Source organism: Medicago sativa, chromosome 4, assembly GCF_051527215.1.
Source record: "Medicago sativa cultivar Bolivia chromosome 4, Bolivia_mono, whole genome shotgun sequence".
NCBI lineage: Eukaryota > Viridiplantae > Streptophyta > Magnoliopsida > Fabales > Fabaceae > Medicago > Medicago sativa.
In genome coordinates this window covers 65,595,806-65,616,442 of record NC_140752.1, presented here as the reverse complement: position 1 = coordinate 65,616,442, position 20,637 = coordinate 65,595,806, and the positions used below count along the sequence as shown (strand labels likewise).

General features: G+C 31.3%; 1 protein-coding gene and 2 long non-coding RNA genes across 3 annotated transcripts; 2 read left to right on the top strand and 1 right to left on the bottom strand.

Annotated features, from left to right (window-relative positions):
* The first annotated feature begins 1,193 nt into the window (after positions 1 to 1,193).
* Positions 1,194 to 3,965, top strand: LOC146930823 (uncharacterized). Its single transcript, XR_015006497.1, has 4 exons — positions 1,194 to 1,707; positions 2,186 to 2,294; positions 2,686 to 2,775; positions 3,898 to 3,965. It is a non-coding gene; the product is annotated as an uncharacterized LOC146930823 (long non-coding RNA).
* On the bottom strand, positions 1,432 to 3,951 carry LOC146930824 (uncharacterized). The gene is made up of 4 exons (XR_015006498.1): positions 3,875 to 3,951; positions 3,597 to 3,766; positions 3,456 to 3,486; positions 1,432 to 3,181 (listed from the first exon to the last, which is right to left on the bottom strand). It is a non-coding gene; the product is annotated as an uncharacterized LOC146930824 (long non-coding RNA).
* A 1,307-nt stretch (positions 3,966 to 5,272) lies between the features above and the next one.
* LOC146930822 (Calcium-dependent lipid-binding (CaLB domain) plant phosphoribosyltransferase family protein) lies at positions 5,273 to 8,756 on the top strand. The gene is made up of 2 exons (XM_085702267.1): positions 5,273 to 5,809; positions 6,314 to 8,756. Exon 2 carries the CDS (start codon positions 6,325 to 6,327, stop codon positions 8,635 to 8,637), a length of 2,313 nt encoding a protein of 770 aa, XP_085558393.1. The 5' UTR covers positions 5,273 to 5,809; positions 6,314 to 6,324; the 3' UTR covers positions 8,638 to 8,756.
* The last annotated feature ends 11,881 nt before the right edge of the window (positions 8,757 to 20,637 follow it).

Here is a 20,637-nt window from a genome sequence, read left to right as displayed (position 1 = left end):
TTCATAATTTCAGAAAAAATTTATTTTAATACTTCAGAAAATAAAAATTTATGAAAAAATTTATTTTAATATTTTAGAAAAAAAATTTATTTTAATATTTCGGAAAAAAAATTATAATTTTTAAAATTTTTTTTAAAATTTAAAAAAATTTCGAAAATTTATAATTTATTTTTTTCGGAATTTTTAATTTTTAAAATTTTTTCGGAAAAAAATTAATTCTTAGCTACAACATTCTTCTAAAATTTTCACATTTTTTTAAATTTTTCGGAATTTTTTTTCACATTCTTCGAAAATTAATTTTCAAAATTTTCAAAAATTTAAAAATCTGAAAAATCCCGAAAATTTTCAATTTTTTTTAAAAATTATAAATTTTCGAAATTTTTTAAAATTTTTAAGTTTTCGAAATTAAAAATTATAAATTTTAAAATTTTTGAAATCTTTTTATGATTTTTAAATTTATTTTCAGATTTTTCGGTAATTTTTTATGATTTTTAAATTTATTTTCAGATTTTTCGGAAATTTTTTATGATTTTTAAATTTATTTTCAGATTTTTTGGAAAATTTTTATTATTTTCAGATTTTTTCGGAAATTTTTTATGATTTTTAAATTTATTTTCATATTTTTTGGAAATTTTTTATAATTTTCAGAATTTTTTCGGTAATTTTTTATGACTTTTAAAATTATTTTCATATTTTTTAATTTTAAAAACAATTTTCCGAATTTTTATAATATTTTTTCAAAATTTAATATTATGTGGCACGCCACGTCAGTGCCACGTGGCAAAAGTTGCACAGTCAGCAACTGCCACGTGGCGAATGCCATGCCACATCAGCGCTACATTGGGCCCAGGGACCATTTTCAAACAAAATTTTTTTTACAGGGACGTAATTCAAACTTTTTTTTTTACAGGGACGAAATTCATATTTAAGCCTTTAATATAATTAAAATATGAATACATATTTTTCGCTATTTTTATTCACAATTTCATTAAAATATAGTTTTAAACCCTATTTTAAGCGTTCTCAATGTTAGAAATTGATTTTATTTACTTAAAAATTTATTTTACTACTTAAGATGGCATAAATCTGTACCTTTATTTTTTTTGTACAAAATCTGTACCTTTTTTCTAATATAAATAATATTTTTTTTAAAACCGAAATCTAATTAGCATTGGTTTTTATTTATATATATACTAATAAAACACAAACACACTTCTTTAAAAAAAAATAAAAAAATAAAACACAAACACTTATATATGTGATTTAAAAAAAAAATCAGTTGTAAAAAAAAGAAAGATATCCTAGCCACACAGAACTCCTTATCCACACATTTTTATTTACTTTATTTTATTTTATTCTTTCTTTTATTCCATCAACTCACACCTCAAACATAAACAGTCCATTGGATTTTATTTTTCTCTTTCTTCATCTTCACTTATAGAGTCTAGAGAGTTCTTCTCTCTCCCCCTCAAACAAACCCTAGCCGCCCCCTCCTCCTCCTTGTATGGGTTGTGGCCGCGCCCCCACCACCAGTTGGCTTCCAATGTCTATTAAACACAACAAATCTCTTGATATCATCTTTTTTTTTTTCCTTCTCATATGCTGTGTTTTCAAAATTATCACATTGACACTGTAGCACGCCGCCAAAATCACCATTTTCGACCAACTTTCCATGGAGTTTAGCAGCAGATCTGAAACCTTCATCATGTAAGCTCTCCTTTTGACCTAGTTCACCATGATTTGGGCACCAAACCGTGCGATTTCTTCTCTCACGCATGCAACAACAAAACTAAGTTTAGATTTTGAATCTCAATATGTTTTTACAGTATCTTGCACAAAACTTCATTTTTTTATTTTATTGTATTTGTGAATTTCTTATTTGTTTGTATTCATTTGTATTAGTCTGTTTTTTTTTTATATAAATATTTTTAACAGAAGACTCAGACTCTGTTTTTTTTTTTTTAAAATATTTAAGCACTAAACTTTGTTCTTGTTAAATCTTCAATCTGAAATCTAAACCTAGTTTTTCTTTAAAAATAAAAATAAAAAACAGACAGATATTGATTTTATATTGTTCATTCGTGTGTTTTTCCAGTGTTTATTTGAGTCCTTAAAGCTTAAACCTTGTCCAATCCAAACCCGAAAATTGATATGTCTGAGATTATTTTAGTTTCTCATGTTGCAGATACTATGGCCGACCATAAACTTCATATTCACAAAATATCTTTTGTTTGAAACTCTCATGTTGTTTGTTGGTGGTAATGGCATGAATTTATTTCTCAGTTAATGTTACGGTAAGTTCAAAACCTCTTTCTTCTCTATCTTGTTTTTTTTTGTTGTAAATATGACATTTAATTGTAACAGCACAAAATCAAAATTTCTAGTTCACATTGTACCAATTTTTTTTTTCACCACTCAATTGTTTTTTTGTAAGACATCATTACTATTTTTTTTTTGCCAAAATTTCTCTACCATGAACCACCAACACCCAGCCTCATCCCGACAACCTTTGCTAAAAAACACATTATTTTCAGAAAAAGTTAACTTGAAAATTTTGTTTTCTGGCTCAACTGAACTCTTTTCTTATATATATATATATATACACAACATATCATAATTAAACATATTCAAAATCAAACTCCAGTTGTTTCCTCATCATTTATGTTGGCATGTCTTTCTTTGTAGTTTCTTGGAGGGACAACATCGTTCGAGTTTCCTGCAACAAAAAAAAAAAATTGAAGATGAAATATGCAAATAATGAATATGAATATAAAGGTACGGTAACTCTCTTCCCCATCATTTATTTATGTTTGTAGTTTGTTAATCAATTGATCTGGATTAATTTTTTTGTTTATTTTGTTTAACTACATCAATTTGATTTTTATTTATGATCCCAACTTTTGTCCAACTCAAATCTGAAGATAAATTTTACATGAAAAATAATATGGGAAATGATAAAAAAAAAGTTTGGTCATCACAACTAAACTCTTTTCTTATATATATTTTTTTCTCCATAACAGGTATAATAATCACACAAAAAACATATCACAATCAAGCATATCATAATCAAACTCTCATAATCAAACTCTTTCCAAACTCTTCCCTGTTGTTTAGCCATCAGTTATTTAGGCTTGTCTTTCTTTGTAGTTTTTTGGATGGACAACAACATCATTTGAGTTACCTGCAAAAAGAACATTTGTTGTAGAGTCAAGAGCTTCATTTGATCTACAGAATAAAGAAGAAAGTATAACATGTATTTTATGTTGCTATGTAGACTGTGTATCTCTTAACTAATGTTGAGTTATTAGAATTTTGTCTTGCATCTAGTTTGAAAATGCTGAAGTTGAAGAAAAATAGAAGTTTGTTTTACATCTCATGAAGGAAAAAAAATATTGATAAAGAAATAAGAATGAATATGTATAGATACAAAATTGGTGTTATTGTCTTTTACTTACCAATGTCCTTTTTGGTTCTGCAGAGAAGAACCTAAGCAAGAAAAAATATGATAATTTGTTAAAGGTGATATGAACATAATAAAAAAGAATGAAGAATGAATATGTATAGATGCAAAATTGGTGTTATTGTCTTTTACTTACCCTGTCCTTTTTTGTTCTGCAGAGAAGAACCTAAGCAAGAAAAAACATGTTAATTTGTTAAAGCTGATATGAACATAATAAAAAAGAATGAAGAATGAATATGTATAGATACAAAATTGGTGTTATTGTCTTTTACTTACCGTGTCTTTTTTGGTTCTGCAGAGAAGAACCTAAGCAAGAAAAAACATGATAATTTGTTAAAGCTGATATGAACATAATAAAAAAGAATGAAGAATGAATATGTATAGATACAAAATTGGTGTTAGTCTTTTACTTACCCGTCTCCTTTTTGGTTGTGCAGAGAAGAAAAAATTTCAACTTCCCTGCAAAAAGAGATTGGAGTTTAAGATTACAAAGAAAGGAGGAAAATGAAGAACAAAATAATAGAAGATACATGAGGAAGTAAATGCATTTTGAAATGAAAGGGATGTAGAGAGAAAAAGAAATTGATAAAGAGATATAGTGTGATAAAGAGATATATGTATGAGCAAAAGAAATTTGAAATTCAAATTTGAGAGCCAAAAATAATTGACAGCTAAATCCAATCTAAAACATTGGTATACGTGAAAAGTTTGAATCACATGGTATCTCAAAGTGAATTTATTCTGTAAAAGGTAAATATATGGTTAGTTCTCAAGCAAAAGGTGTTGCAATATGTTGTAAAACTCAACTTTATAGTTACATGACATCATTAGAGTTAGATGACATAATCTTGTTAGAAAAAGCAAATTTAGGACAACATTTACCCTCAAATTGGACACGTGTCAAAGATTAATGAAAGGTCAAAATTGAGTTTTCACCAGCATAGGGGATTCTTATATTAAGAGAGGATGTCCCCGCTGAAAGTACTACAAGACAACCGACCAAAATCCTCGCACGTGCGCATCTGGTTGGTGTCTTAAAAAATTGTAAAAGAAAATGATTTATTAGTGTAGAGAGCATACTCTACATGGTTCCTATTCCTAACAAGCAATAAGATTTTGTCACACTTGTTGTAAAAAAAAAAGATTTTTTCACACTTTTTATGGTATTTCGTAACACATTATTTAAATGTTCGTTTATTAATTTATTTATCTTAATTTATTAATTTTTCTCTCTATTTTACTGTTACATTATATTATGTTGATCTTTAGCTAATGATCATAAAAGTGAAAATGTGTGTAGAATAGAAGATTAATGGTAATAGTTAAGTATTTATAGTATTTGTAAATAATAACGTGTCTCTTTGAAATTTTCAGACACTGTTGTTGTAGTTTAAATCATGTTACGTAGATTTTTCATAAAAGAAATTATGTTACATAGATATTTATCGGTTTTTTTCAATGTTTTGCAATATGATTGATGTTTTTTTCAAAATTTAAAATCATTCAAATTAATTCATGTATTTCTCATATATAGACTCATATTCTCTATTATTTTTGGGCAAAATGGACCCTATAACATGACAAAATGGACCCTAACTGAAAAACTTGTTGCTCAAATCATTTAAAATTTCAAGACCTATTTGTTGATTTACTCAAATCATTTTTCTAATGGTAACATTTTGGTTTTCCATACATACATAGTACTAATAAAATACAGTGTTGATACTTGCATTGCATCTGGTGGAAGAAACCCACATGGTCACACCTCACTTCAAGGTTAACTTACTGCTGACACATTTTGATTTTGAAAAATATTTATTTTCAGTGGTTGTTCAACAAACTCCTTCTATGTGAGTGCTTTGTGATATTAGTAGTTGAAGTTGATGAATGACCAATTCTTTGTTTGTTTTACTTACCTTTATTTGAAACAACTTTATGTTGTTTACTTGTGCTTATGGTTTTTGTTTTGATTTTCATTTTTTTGTGTTAGATTAAATTAGATCTCATCTATTGTTGTACATTGCAAAAATTACCTAAACTTTAATTTAGTCACACCAACTGTGTTTTTGTTTAGGTTTCCTTTTTTGCTACTTGTGTTTTACCTAGAACAAAAAGTGATGATGCATATGCACAAAGCTTGGTCTATGTAAAAGAGTTTTCACAAAGGTTGCACCATATTCAACTTTTGCTTTTTATTCATGCTATTTTTGCGTAAATATGGATGTAACGAATTTCCTTCAAGCAACTCAGAATTAGTATAAATATAGTAACGCTACGAGTTTTTCACCGTGTGGTTCTTTATTGCAGAAGGTTATCAAGTGTTCATTTCAAGCTTAGAATCACTATAAGGTGAGGCTTTTATGTCTTCCTTTAATTTTAGAGACTGTTTCCATAACTGCGTTTAGAAATGGTTAGCTTTAAGGTCTAGGTTTTAAATTGTTATCTGGTTATGATCCTTAATATTGTGAAGAATCGTTGTGAAATATGGCTGATGTGCGTTGCGGTCGGATAGATATCAAAAACTTTGATGTTGTGACTCAAATCGAGGTTGTAGACCTTTTTTTAAAACCTGTATAGAGTTGTTTTCGGAAAGATTGGATCATAGAAAGAAGAATGAATGATTTGTCCGTAATTTCCATGTTTCAGTGTAACCGATGTGGCCTCAATTGAGGTTGCGTAGACATAAAAAAACTTTGATGTTGCGGCTTAAATCGTGGCTGCAGATCATTATTTAAAACTCTGTGTAGAGTTGTTTTAGAAGATCTAATCATAGAAAGAAGAATGAAAGATTTGTCTATAATTGCTATGTTTACTTCTTTCATGTGATTGAACTGTTTCCAATTTTTGATGCAGGTTGAAGGAAAATGCAGAAGCCACCAAATTCTCATGAGTTTGCCCTTAAGGAGACAACGCCGAACATTGGAGCAGGGGCAGTCACAAAGGACAAGCTATCCTGCACCTATGACCTAGTCGAACAAATGCAATACCTCTATGTTCGTGTCGTCAAAGCCAAAGAATTGCCTACAAAAGATGTCACTGGTAGTCTTGATCCCTATGTTGAAGTGAAGCTTGGAAACTACAAGGGAATTACCAAGCATTTTGAGAAGAAGTCAAATCCCCAGTGGAATCAGGTTTTCGCCTTCTCTAAAGATCGGATCCAGGCTTCTGTTTTGGAGGTGATTGTCAAAGATAAAGATGTTATAGCAGATGACTTTGTAGGGAGGGTGTGGTTTGATCTGAATGATATACCGAAACGTATACCACCAGATAGCCCTTTGGCTCCACAATGGTATAGGCTCGAAGATAGCAAAGGTGAGAAAGCCAAGGGAGAGTTAATGCTTGCAGTTTGGATGGGAACTCAAGCAGATGAGGCATTTCCTGATTCTTGGCATTCTGATGCAGCAATGGTTGGATCGGAAGCAGTTGCAAATATAAGATCAAAAGTTTACTTGTCTCCCAAGCTTTGGTATGTCAGGGTCAATGTAATCGAAGCTCAGGACTTGGTTCCAAGTGATAAAAGCCGGTATCCTGAAGTTTTTGTGAAGGTTGCTCTAGGGAATCAGTTTTCAAGAACTAGAATATCTCAACTGAAAACCATAAATCCTATATGGAATGAGGATTTGATGTTTGTCGCAGCCGAGCCGTTCGAGGAACCTTTAGTTTTAACTGTGGAAGACAGGGTTGGACAGAACAAAGATGAAACGCTAGGAAAGTGTATGATTCCTTTGCAGATGGTGCAAAGGAGGTTAGACCATAAGCCGGTGAACACTAGGTGGCATAATCTTGAAAAGCACTTGGTTGTCGAAGGTGAAAAAAAGGACACCAAATTTGCAAGCCGGATACATTTAAGGTTATGTTTGGATGGAGGGTACCACGTGCTGGACGAGTCAACTCATCACAGTAGTGATCTTAGGCCAACGGCGAAGCAGCTATGGAAGTCAAGTATTGGTATTCTAGAAGTAGGGATTATAAGTGCACAAGGGTTGATGCCGATGAAAACTAGAGATGGTAGAGGAACCACAGATGCTTATTGCGTAGCAAAATTCGGACAGAAGTGGATCCGAACTAGGACAATCGTCGATAGCTTTAGTCCAAAGTGGAATGAACAATACACTTGGGAAGTATTTGATCCATCTACTGTTATCACAATAGGTGTCTTTGATAACAACCATTTACATGGAGGAGACAAATCAAAGGATTCTCGGATAGGGAAGGTAAGAATTAGGTTATCTACTCTTGACACTGATAGAGTTTACACACATTCATATCCTCTTTTAGTACTAAATCCATCAGGTGTGAAGAAAACAGGAGAAGTTCAATTGGCTGTAAGGTTCACAAATTCATCTTACTTCAACATGTTGTATATGTATTCCATGCCACTGTTGCCGAAGATGCACTACATTCATCCCTTATCGGTGATTCAGCTCGACCATCTAAGGCATCAAGCGACACAAATTGTGTCGATGAGGCTGAGCCGAGCTGAGCCACCGTTAAGGAAAGAAGTAGTAGAATACATGCTTGATGTGGATTCACATATGTGGAGTATGAGAAGAAGCAAAGCCAATTTCTTCAGAATAATGAAAGTTTTATCGAGTTTGATCGCTTTCGGAAAATGGTTTGATCAAATTTGCAATTGGAAAAACCCGATCACATCGATACTAATTCATATCCTATTCATAATATTGGTTCTTTACCCTGAACTAATACTTCCAACAATTTTCTTATACATGTTCATGATTGGAATATGGAACTTTAGATGGAGGCCAAGACACCCTCCACATATGGACACTAGTCTATCTCATGCCGACGCAGCTTTTCCCGATGAACTAGACGAAGAGTTTGATTCGTTCCCTACATCACGATCCTCGGACATTGTTCGAATGAGATACGATCGATTAAGAAGCATCGGAGGGAGAGTTCAAAGTGTTATAGGTGATCTTGCAACTCAAGGAGAAAGGTTTCAAAGTCTTTTAAGTTGGAGAGATCCAAGGGCTACGACACTTTTTGTGACATTCTGTTTTGTTGCTGCTATGATTCTTTATGTTACTCCTTTTCAAGTTGTGTTACTAATCACTGGATTTTATGTTCTGAGACATCCTAGATTCAGACAAAAACTTCCATCAGTTCCTCTTAATTTCTTTAGGAGGTTGCCTGCTAGATCAGATAGCATGTTATAGATCATCATATTCATGATACTTATTAGACATTATGTTCATTTGAATTGGGAATTTTCATGTTGTTGCAATTATGTTTTGTTATAAACATTCTTTAATGTCAAGTTTTATTTCTTTGAGTATGATAATTTCTAGATAATTTTACTAATTGTTCCAATGATGTTGCTGTAGATTTATTTCACATGTTTAGGAATCTCAAATGAAATTTCAATATTAAAAAGGATAGTTATATTGGATCCAATATATAGGCAAGTTCTAAGGTGGCTACAATAGGCAATTTGAGTTTGTGAGATTCTTTATTCATATTAATTTGAGATAGTGGGCCAACTTTTTTCTATTTTCTTCATGTTAGGGAGGGAGGGACCTTGTATAGGTGATGATAACTGGACTGGACTTGCATAACATTATGGCGGGCTATGTCACATGACATAGTCAATCGGTGTGTGCCACGTGGATTTTGTCCATATAACCTTTTAAATCGGTTATTTGGAAAAGCGATTTTAAAAAGCTTTTGTTTTTGGAAAAAAGATATTTTTATTTTCTTTTTTATTTTTGTTTTCACCATTTATCCCTTAGGATTGTATTACTGGCTCTGATACCAGGTTGGGGCAGAATCGCCAGCGGAATTTTCTCGAACTTGATTTAACATTTGTTCGATTTTGATTAAACCTTGAAATGGTTTTAAGAGTGTTTTAGCTCTTTCTTTTTGTATATCTGTAAGGTTTTCTAAATCTTCTATTTCTCTTAGAAAGTCTTCAATATATTCTATGTGATATTGTACGAATTCTTTAAAATGAAAAAGAATTTGTCTTAAGACAATTCTTCTATGATAGAATTCTATATCAGAGACTATGTTCTCTAATCTTTCTTTAAAGAGTTTTACTTCTGTTATAAGACCTAAACCAGGCATTATATAATTTTTTCTAAAGATTGTTCAAATTCAGTTAGTTTTTGAGATGGCCATAACAGGGTTGTGGCTCTTTCTTTTTGTGTAATAGAAACATTTTCTATTTCTTCTAATTCTTTTATCATTTCATCTATATATGAAATTTGTAAAATCATTAAATCATGGATTCCCCAAATTGTGTTCTTCATTTCTATTCTAAAGAAATTTTCTTCTATTTTGTTAACTAGGGCATCTAGTTTTATTCTGAATAATTTTAGTTCATTTTTTATTGTTATTCCTGGCATTATAATTTTCTATTAATACCTGAAAGTTCAGTTTTTATTTCTGATAAAGCTTTATTAAGCTTTCTTTTTTCATAACTATCTAATGAAGTTCTAGCTGGTAGAAACTTTGGTTCACTAGTATTTTCTTCTTGTTTTAGAAGAGGTGTTCTTTCTATAGTCATAATTGATTTTGACCTTTTTAATGATTTTAAAATTGGTGATTCTAATTTTATTAGTGGGGCAAATAGTTCATCTATTTGTATTTTTTCTTTTCCACTGAATTCTATACTATAATGAGAATTACTTAATGCATAATTCATTTTATAACTTATACTAAAAGGATGATTTCCTGGTCTCATGAGGGTTTGGTCTTTAAGTTTATAATGAATTACTAGAGATCTGTCTAGATCTATATCATTTAGACTTAAACCTATCTGTAGATTTATGTCAAATTTTAATTTTCCACACTTTAGATTTCCCTCACCTTGGGTTATTAGTGAATGTTTTTCATTCATCCTAGCATCTTCAATAAGAAGTTCTAGTTCTGCATCTATTCCTTTCATAAAAGTACTTTTTATGATTATTTGGATAGTTGATATATGAATATACCCTATCTTCTGTCTCTTTTCTAACGGTAGATGTTTTAATCTATTATTAATTTGTTCATTATCAATTAATGATATTACAACAGATCCATCTGTTGATTCCATTGGTATGGCAACTTCTCCTACCATCATTCCATATTTTAGAATATTTTCTCTAGATAGTTTTTCTTTTATTAAAGAAAAAATATTTTTCTGTTTAAAATTTTCTTCTGGTTTTAAAGTAAAATCTACCTTTTCTATATGATCTGTTAATACATCTGCCATAAAACCAGATGAATTTTCTTTTATCATGCTATATTCCATTATAAAATGTAAAAATTATAAAATACTTAAAATCATACCTGACTCTGTCTTGGATCTTTGATGATTCTGATCTTTCGATCCTTTGAAATTTGAAATAATCTTTCGATTATTGATATTGAAAACTATAAATCTTTCGATTTGGTAATGACAACCTCAAATCCTGCGAAGTCCTTTCCCAACAACGTTTTTCACAAACTAAGGTACTTACTTCATTGATTTTTGTTGTAATTTACAAGTGAGCATCGAGGCTCTTATTTATAGGCAGATGAGACTCACAAGTTGGTCACATGTCTCTGTCTTGCCAGCTAAAAAGAAAAACAAACAAAACACGCAAAGGAAAAAGTAAAAGCATTATCACATAAGGTGATAAGATTTTCAACTAAATGGACCCCATCTGACTCAGATGATAAGGTTCCATTATTACAACTTTTTTCCTACGGCCACCTACATGACGCGTGGTTAAGCTTTTTCTTTTGCCTTGTCCATGATTGTCGGTACTTTGTCTTCTTCTACCGACACTTTCTTTTTTGCACACCATTTACAGATATGCCCTTTGTATTTCGAGAAGTGTTGACAACACTCCTGTTGAACTTCATCTGGGACTTTGTCAAGAGCATTCTCGAATCTTGAGAATAGTTCTTCATAAAAAAGTGTTTGCTTGAGGTGTTCCTCTGAAACCTTCTTTTTTGAATCACAGACCATGAGACAGGTTTCTGTAGTGTAGAGGACCTTATAATTAATAATGGTAGAACCATATCTAATAAGGTTATCATAAAAACGTTTCATTTGATAAATGAACGAATCTACTGTCCATCCAACACTTTCTGAATTTGGAGGTAGATAAGTTTTATTTGAGATTCCTATTTTGATGACTGTTCTTGGTTTTACAGCCATAAAATTATTTTCTTCAAAAAACCATGGGTAGGTTTGTTCGAACTGGAGATAAATTTCCCTTCCTTTAGCAAGGAAATCATTAAATCTCTTTGCTGTATCACCAATCTCTTTTGGAAGATCAGCGAGTTCTTGGAATCTTCGACCTTCTCCTTCTTCAAGATACACGGTCTTAAGCATTCCGTAGTCATAAAATTCTTTAATCAATTCCTTGGATATTCCTGGAACTGTATTAGCTTTTACCCCATGTGTAGTATTGACTGGATAAAAACATTCAAGAGCTAGCTCTTCTTTGAAGTTGGCTAGCCATCTCCACTTTCCCATGAAATCATCAAGGGTTTTTGGCTTATTTTTTTCCTTCTGGAGGTTTATTATGGATCCCACTGAGATCTTTTTCTTTGACTCCATTTTTGATGGTTGGCCAATTTCTTTAGCAATGGTCATTTCTTTATAGGAGGCTTTGTAAGCTTCTTTCGCCTTTTCCATTGTTGGATAAGCTTTGTGTCTGACATTTTTGCCATTAATGTGAAGACTTGCAATTGCCCAATTGTTGTAAATTCCTTTCATTGGACCATCAAAGATGACATACACCTTCTTTTCTGGTTGTAGATCGACAGCGTCGCTTGGTTGGTCTAAGCCATTTTTTGACTCTTCATCTTCTTGTTCAACTTTTTCAGCCCATGACTTTTTCATATCTTCTTCTGGCATAGAACCTGCTGAAGATGTTGATGAAAAACTTTGTTGTTCATTCAAAGTCTTTTTTGTTGGTTCTTCTGTTGTTGTTGGAGTTTCAACATTTATGATCTTGGTTAGACTTTCGATCATTTTAATCATCTCCCCCCTCTCCGAAGAGAGTTGTTTTAGCTTTTGGCTATGAATTTCAATCTGTTCATCTTTTTGCTTCAAGCTATTGTAGAGAACTTTTAGAGCTTGCTCCATTCTCTTGTCAGAGTATCTGCAAAACAATTGTTTTCTGATTTTATTAGTTGAATATAAGGATAGAATTGTTGGATGCGCATTTGCCATCTAACAAGTCTTCCTTGTTTATGATCAACTTTTAAATTGTAGCGCCAAAATCCGCTAGCATAAGTTGAATCAGTTCGTAATAAAAATCTTGATGGAATCAAATCCATTCTCCATTTTTCTAAAACATTTAAACAAGAAAGAGTTTCTTTCTCATTGATATGATATCTTGTTTCAGCATCTTTAAAAGAGCCGGAAACATACTTGCATAAAACAAGATCTTTATCCTTAATTCGGATGTTATTACTTGAATAATCAAGTTTTAAATCAGTTGAAACTGATGTTTTATCTGATCGCCCATTAGGGATATCTGATTTTAACTGTGGGGTTGCGCCCATAGTGGTATAGGATTGTTGTGGGGTTTCATCCTCAACATATCCATTGAGATTTAATCCCAATTTTTGTTTACCATTAGGAAGAGCTCTCATAACTCCAGCCCAAGTAAACTGATTTGCATCAACATTTACAACCAAGAAATCATTTTCTGTTGGGTTGTATAGTTGTGGTAAAACTTTTAGTTTTTCTTTTAAAGATTTTACAGCCTCAGTATCTTTCTGTGTCCATGACCATGGCACTTTTTCGGATATCTTCTTCTGTAAAACTTTTCTATCATTTGCTAAATCTTGAAGAAATCCTTCATTAGCAATATAATTTAAACATCCCAAAAATCTTTGGATCTGTTTTCTATCTGCTAATTGATCAGGAAAAAGTAAAATTTTTTCTTGAACATGCGGTGATAAATCGAGTTTTCCTCCTTCTCTTATGATAAGACCAAGGAATTCGATTTCTTGTTTCAAAAGTACTGATTTTTTTCTAGATAGAACAATTCCTCTATCTTTTATTCTATTTAAAACAGTAGTGACATCTTTGATATGTTGTTCTTTACTTCCCTTAGTAAAAATTAATATGTCATCGATATATACAAAACAAATATGATCAAGACCTTTAAGAGTATTGTCCATAAATCTTTGATATATTGATGGTGCTTGTTTTAAACCAAATGGTAAAACATTCCATTCAAAATGTCCTTCTGGACAACTGAAAGCTGTTAAAGGTTTTGTTTCTTCTGATAACCTTAACTGCCAGTATCCAGATTTTGCATCTAAAGATGAAAACCAATTACATCCTCTTATTTTTTCAAAAATGTAATCTTTTCTTGGTAACTTATATGAGTCACTTACAGTTGCCTCATTAAGTTTTTTATAATTAATCACCATTCGAGCTTTTCCTCTTTTTATCTCATTGTGTTTTCTGACATAAAAAGCTGGCGCTGAATGTGGACTAATTGAAGGGCTTATTAATCCTTTCTCTAATAGTTCTGCTATTTCTTTTTTAAATTCTTCCTTATCTTCTCCTGAATAAGGAATTTTGTATAGGGCTTTGACTTCCTTTTTAGGATCTTTAAGCTTTACAACAATTAAATCTTGTATCTTATTTATTATAGTATCTAATGGATTTTCAGAACAAACTTGATCTAGATGATATCCTAGATTTTGTTCAGTCGTTAAATAAAACTTTCTCTTATCCCACATGCATCTAAGTATATTAAGATTTTCTGAAATTGCTTTTAAAATTTCACTTTTTGTTATAATGTTTGTAGTAACAAATTCACTTTCTTCTGGGTTATTGACATCAAACCAATTTAATGTTATGGTGTCAGCTTTTTGAATAAAAGGATTATATAACTTTAAAAAGTTATTTCCTATTATCAGATCTATTCCAGAGTCATGTTCATAGATTGATTTTACGTAGAAGTATCTATGTTCAATTTTTATAAAAACATGTTTTAGAACAAACCATATTTGGTGTTTTTTCTTATCAGCAAAGATAATTTCTTTTGGTTTTTGTAGTCTAATCCATCCTTCCTTAATTATGGATTTTCTACCAAAACATAAAGTAGCACCGGTATCTATGTAACCCATGATTTTCTTTTTATTCAGTGTTACCTGGATAAATGTTGCATTAGGATTTCCATTTTTTAGAATTTTCCTACTCATTCTTCAATTTCTTCTTCAGTAGTATATTCAAAAATACTACTTTCGTCAGAATCTATATCTGATTCTATTGGTTCGAAACCTACTTCCCAAATTAATTTCAAGGTTTCTTTTTTAGAATCTTTCTTTTTAGGACATTCATTTGCATAATGTCCTTCTTCATTACACAACCAACATGTGCAAGTTTTCTTTCCTTTAGGACATGAATTCTTTTTAGGATATTTTTTATTCCTCCTAAAGTATTTTTGTTTATTGAATTTTTTAGGAAATTTCTTTTTTCTCTTATATTCAGAACGATCTATTTTCCTAAAAACTTTTTTCTTTTTCCTTCTTCTAGGTTTACTACAACCGTAGTTTCCTATTTTGTCTCGAATTTTATCACAACATACATTTATTTTTGCTTCTCTTTTAGCAGTTTTTTCCATGCATTTTTCGGATATCCATTTCCTTAATGCAGTTATCCTTGTTCCTAGAGTATCCTCTAATCCTACGATCACTTCTAGATGTTCTTGGATTACTTTTTCCATTATTGTTCCTACAGATGATGGAAGTTTATTGTAGAATAATCCTAAAAGATTATATTGTAATCTCTTCTGTGGAGATATTGCATAATAATATTTGCTAAACTCACATATAAATGGTTCAACATAACACATATCACATATTCTTAGATTAAAGATTCTATGAATGTTTGTGCTTTCTAGGTCTGACTCTGCTTCTGGCGCATCAAAACCTACAAATTCTTTTTTCAAAATTGAATAAACATGATTTATTACTTCCTCAGTTGTTGATGGAAGTTCTGAGTCTGATTTTTCAGACATAAAACTCCAAGCATTTCCTATAGTTTTTGTTTTTAAGTAGTTAAAAATACTCTTTGGACTTAATTTCCCAAGCGTAGGGTCTAATTGGATTGTTACCATGTGATCATGATACCAACTTCTTAACTCTCTTTTAACATCCTCACTACAGTCAATGTTTAAAACATCATCTTCTTTGTGGCGATTTATTGTTGGTATATATCTAGGTGGTATTTGTTTAAATTTTCTTTCATCCATTTTATTTTGAATGATTTGTTGATCAATAAATTTTTCACTATCTTCTTGGCGTCCTCTTTTACGTCCCATTTCTGATGATTCTGGATACTCATTAGTTTTTACAAGTCCTACTTGTGGTTCTTCTTCCATACTAAAAGAACTTTCTGAACCTAAGTCGTAAACAAACTTGTTTTCGTCATCAGATTCTTCAGTTATTTGGTTTTTCCTATTAATGTCTAGAGAAGCCATTAATGTTTGTAATTCATTTAGCTGGTTTGCTATTTCTTCTTCTGTTTCGTCCATATTAAGGTAACGGCGCGAAAAAGTTAATTTCTTTTTCTGATTTTTCAATATTCTCTGAAATTTCTATCATGTCTCCCCCTTCTTTTTTGACAAAAGTTTGTAATTCTTCTAGGGTTAGACATTTATCTCTTATAGGTAAGAGTTTTAATAGATCGATCAAATCATCTATTTTAACACAAAGTTTTTCATCTAACAATTTTTGGTTTTCTTCTAAGTTAGATAATTTTTCATTGAGTTTTTCTTCAAACTCTTTTTCTAGTAGAACTTTTACTATTTTATCTAACTGTTTCTGAAGTACTGTTAGGTTTTCAAAAATATCTTGTATATTTTCACTTACACCTTTACTAGCCATGTATAAACTTTTGTATTTTAAGGCTTAAAAGATTTGCAAAATTTTCATATTCCCAGTATGTAGTGTAATTATCTTCAAAGATTAGAAACCAATATGCTGTTTCCCTTAACCAATTAATTTGGTTTCTTATTCTAATTATATTATTATAATTAGGTTCTAATATAAATGGTTGAGGTATTATTTTTCCAAATGGATTTATAAGACCTTCCATTATCTTGCTAATTTTTTAAGATTATTTCTGAGTTTTTCAGCTTTAACTACATATCTTGAAAAGAGATGATAATCAAAATTTTCTCTTAGATAATAGGTGGCTGTTTCATCACACCATTTAATTTGTGCTTTCACCAAATAAATTTCTTGGTAATTAGGATTTAAAATGAAAGGAACACGAACGATTTTTCCTTTAGGATTTTTAATCCATGTTACTATTTTTCTTTTATTTTTAACCATTTAAAGTCGATTTTTGTAAGAACTGGTTTTAAAAGATTTTGATATGTGTCAAAATTTTATTGGTCTTATGTCACAATGTCACACAACTAGTATGTCACAGAAGTTTTTTCCGATGATAACTAATGTGTAATAATTTTTTTTCTTCCTACAATAGGATCTTTTATTAGGATGAAGTTTCTATTAAATAAACAACTCACCATTGGAGATGCTCGAGTTTGGTTAAACTCATTTAAAATTTGAGTTTATTTTTAAATAAATTATATAAAAATATGAAATGACTTCGAATGATGAGTATATATCCTATCAAACTCGAGAGGTTCCGACGTTCCATAGTGTTCATCTTTTTTTCCGTCTGGATTACCTCCATTTGAGGTACCCATTGTCATTAATTATGAGCCCCTTTGAGAAAAATTATGTTCATGAATATAAGTTCTTATGCTATTTACTAGGTGTATTTTTTTCTTCAAATATTTCACTTATTAATACTACATCTTTATCTTCCTCAAAAAGAAAATACTACATCTTTATATATTTTAATTAAACTTATTGGAAGCCCCTAATATGCACCTCAAAAAAGAGGTGCACCGGTGGACCCTTCACTTTTACCTGCTATAACAGGTTTTTGTAATATATTTTTAACAAAATTTGGGGTATCTATCTTTAATAATCTTCACCATGGATCCCACCACAAGTCGTCTCCGCATCATTCACCAGTGGAGTCAACCTCAAAAAACACTAGCTTCAGATTCCCTCATGTTGCTTCAGATTTCACTTTGATATTGGTCCATTTATGCCCTCCTTTCTCTTGTGCTTTGAATTTCGAGGACGAAATTCTTTTAAGTTGGGGAGAGATGTAACGCCCTCCTTTTTATTTAATTATTTTAATTAGTTTTAGAATATATTTATATATTTATATGATGTATATGAGGGATATATGATTTGTTGAGATTAGATGTCTTTTTCTAATTTAGTTAATATATTTTGTTGAACGATATTTTGTTATGTTATATGTTGGTATTTACTAGCATAATATATTTGTTAATTGTTATAGATATATATATATATATATATATTTGTTATTTGGTGTATTATTATATATTTAGTAGAGAAATATTATTTATTAGAATATGAGGATTATTAGTGTGAGTAAAATTGGAGGTTAGAATAGAAAGAAGAATAAGTTGTTGGGCCTAAATAGATTTGGGAAGAATATTTTAGTATGAAGATTGCTTTTTTGAAAAAGAATACTTCCAATTGACACATGGAAATGACCTTAATACCCCTGCGGTAGTTAACAACCGCTGGGAAACACGCCGGTCGTTAACTACTGCTGAGTGTCAGCGGTTGTTAACTACCGCTATGTTTGTGATATATTCACGCCAGTGGCCATATTCCAGACAGTCCCTCCATCATCACTATCACCATTTTTTTCTCTCAAAATTTCACTCTCTCTCTCTCTCTAAAAACTCTACCAAATCATCCAAAATTTCTTCCACTAAATCACAAGTAAGTTATCACTTATGCTATTGTCATACATTTTAGTTAGTATGTGTTTATATGTTTATAATTTTAGTTGTTGTTTAATTATTAAATTTTGAATATTTGTTTTTAATATAGTTATGGTTGTAGATCTGAAATGCTATTAACATATATTATGAATATCTGTTATAATGAACTTATATTGCTTAAATGTATAATTTTTTTTCGAATTTTAATTTTTTTTCGAATTTTATAAATTTTTTAGGGTTTGAATATTTGTTGTTAATATAGTTATGTTGTAGATCTGAAATGCTATTGACATATATTATGAATACCTGTTATAATGAAGTTATATTGATTGAATTTATAATTTATTTTCGAATTTTATAAATTTTTTAGGGTTTGTTTAGGATTTTTAGGGTGTATGTCAAATTTTCACTACAAGTGTTTGAATGAGTTTTTCATTGATTATTTTTAATTTCTATGTGTGTAGATTTGAAACAATGGCCGGGTGGATCGACGTTCATGCAACATTCAACGGCGGAGAACCTCAGAGGTTGAAGGTTCGGTGCCTTGATGTAACGTTAAGAGATCTCAAGGATCAACTGAATGAATTCAACCAAGGAGTCAACCCAAGAGACACAAGGAGGGTGCAAAATGTTCGGTATAAACGTCCAAAGCTCGACGAGGGGAGCGTATCATTCACTTGGGTAGAGTTAAAGAACGACGAAAATGTGACGAGTATGTTTTGGGAGCACACCAAGTTCCAGTGGATCGATATGCGGGTGACGTTGCTGAGGTCAACTGAAGATATCATCAACAGCTTGATTCCGCCAGAAGATCGTCATTAGTTAGGGTAAGGTGCATTTCAACTACAACATTTGTCTTACCTATGAAATAGGGTGATTCAAACTTGCCAAACGGCAAGGACTCAAGCATTTCGCTGGGCATTAATGTTTTTCCTTTGAAAAGATTAAATTTTTGTTAGGCTTGCTTAGATGATGGTATTAAGTGTCAAGGAATGGACCTCATTTCGTTGGCACTTGAATACCATCATCTAAATCAAGTCTGACAAAAATTTATTCTTTTCAAAGGAAAGCATGAATGCCTAGCAAAATGCTTGAGTCCTGTTGTTTGGCAAGTTTGAATTTACCCCATTTCAGAGGTAAGACAATTGTTGTAGTTGGAATGCACATTCCAACTACAACAATTGTATTCCTTTGGATGGGGTCATTCAAACTAGTTAAATGGCAGGACACCGGCATTCGTCCGGGAGTGTTTTTGTTCCATTCTAAGTGTTAATTTCTTGTTGGCTTCGTTTAAATGATGGTATCGAAGTGTCAAGGTCTGGACCTCATTCCGTTGGCACTTAGATACTATCATTTTAACCCAAGACCAACAAGAATTTAACATTTGGAATGGAACAAAAGCACTTCTGGATGAATGCTGGAGTCCTGCTGTTTAGCTAGTTTGAATTGACCTCATTCAAAGGTAAGATAATTGTTGTAGTTGGAAGGTACATTTCCGAATGCAATGTAATGATAGTTGACGTACATGTCTTTTACGTAATGTAATTATATGTAAATAAAATTGTCTAAGAATTAATGTTGTGTACTTATCGAATTTATTTATTCAATACGCCATTTTTATTTGCATTAATGTTGTGTACTTATTATAATTTACTTATTCGATACGCAATATTTATTCGAATTCACATTAGATTTTATTCGAATTTTAATTATTTGAATTCACGTTAGATTTTATTCGAATTTTATATAAATAAATGAAAATAAAAACTAAAATAAAGGAACACAAGTAAGAGTAAAGAAGTAAAGTGGAAATGAGAGTAAGGAGGAGAGAATGTGAGGAAATGTGAGAATGTGAGGGTTTTTATAGGGGAAAAATGTAGGAAAATATGTGTTGAATGAATGAAGGAAAAGAGGTTGAATGGTGAAAAGGACGATGCATCCTAGAACGCACGTAGCGGCTGTTAACTGCCGCTGGAAGACACCAGCGGTTGTTAACTACCGGCGCATTAGCCAGCGGCTGTTAACTGCCGCTGGGGGTAACACGGTCATTTCCATGTGTCAATTGGAAGTATTCTATGTCAGAAAAGCAACTTTCTTTTAGTATTATAAATAGAGAAGCTTAGGTTAGAAAGAGTTTACCAAAAACCGCTTTTTGGAAAAGAGGAGAACAAGAAAGAAGAGAAGAGAAAAGTCAAGAGAAGAGGAGAAGACCTTAGGAAAGAAGAACGCTGCTGCTGATTCAGGAAGTAATCTAAGGTGAGGGTGAGACTATCTTGCATTAATATTAAGTTGTTAAATCATTAGATTACATCTAACAAGTTGGGGAGAGTTTGTGAGAATTTGAGAATTAGGGTTTTGAGAGAGATTTGA

Coding starts and splice junctions, on each gene's coding strand:
- LOC146930822 (XM_085702267.1), top strand. CDS start 6,325: ATGCAGAAGCCACCAAATTCTCATGAGTTTGCCCTTAAGGAGACAACG.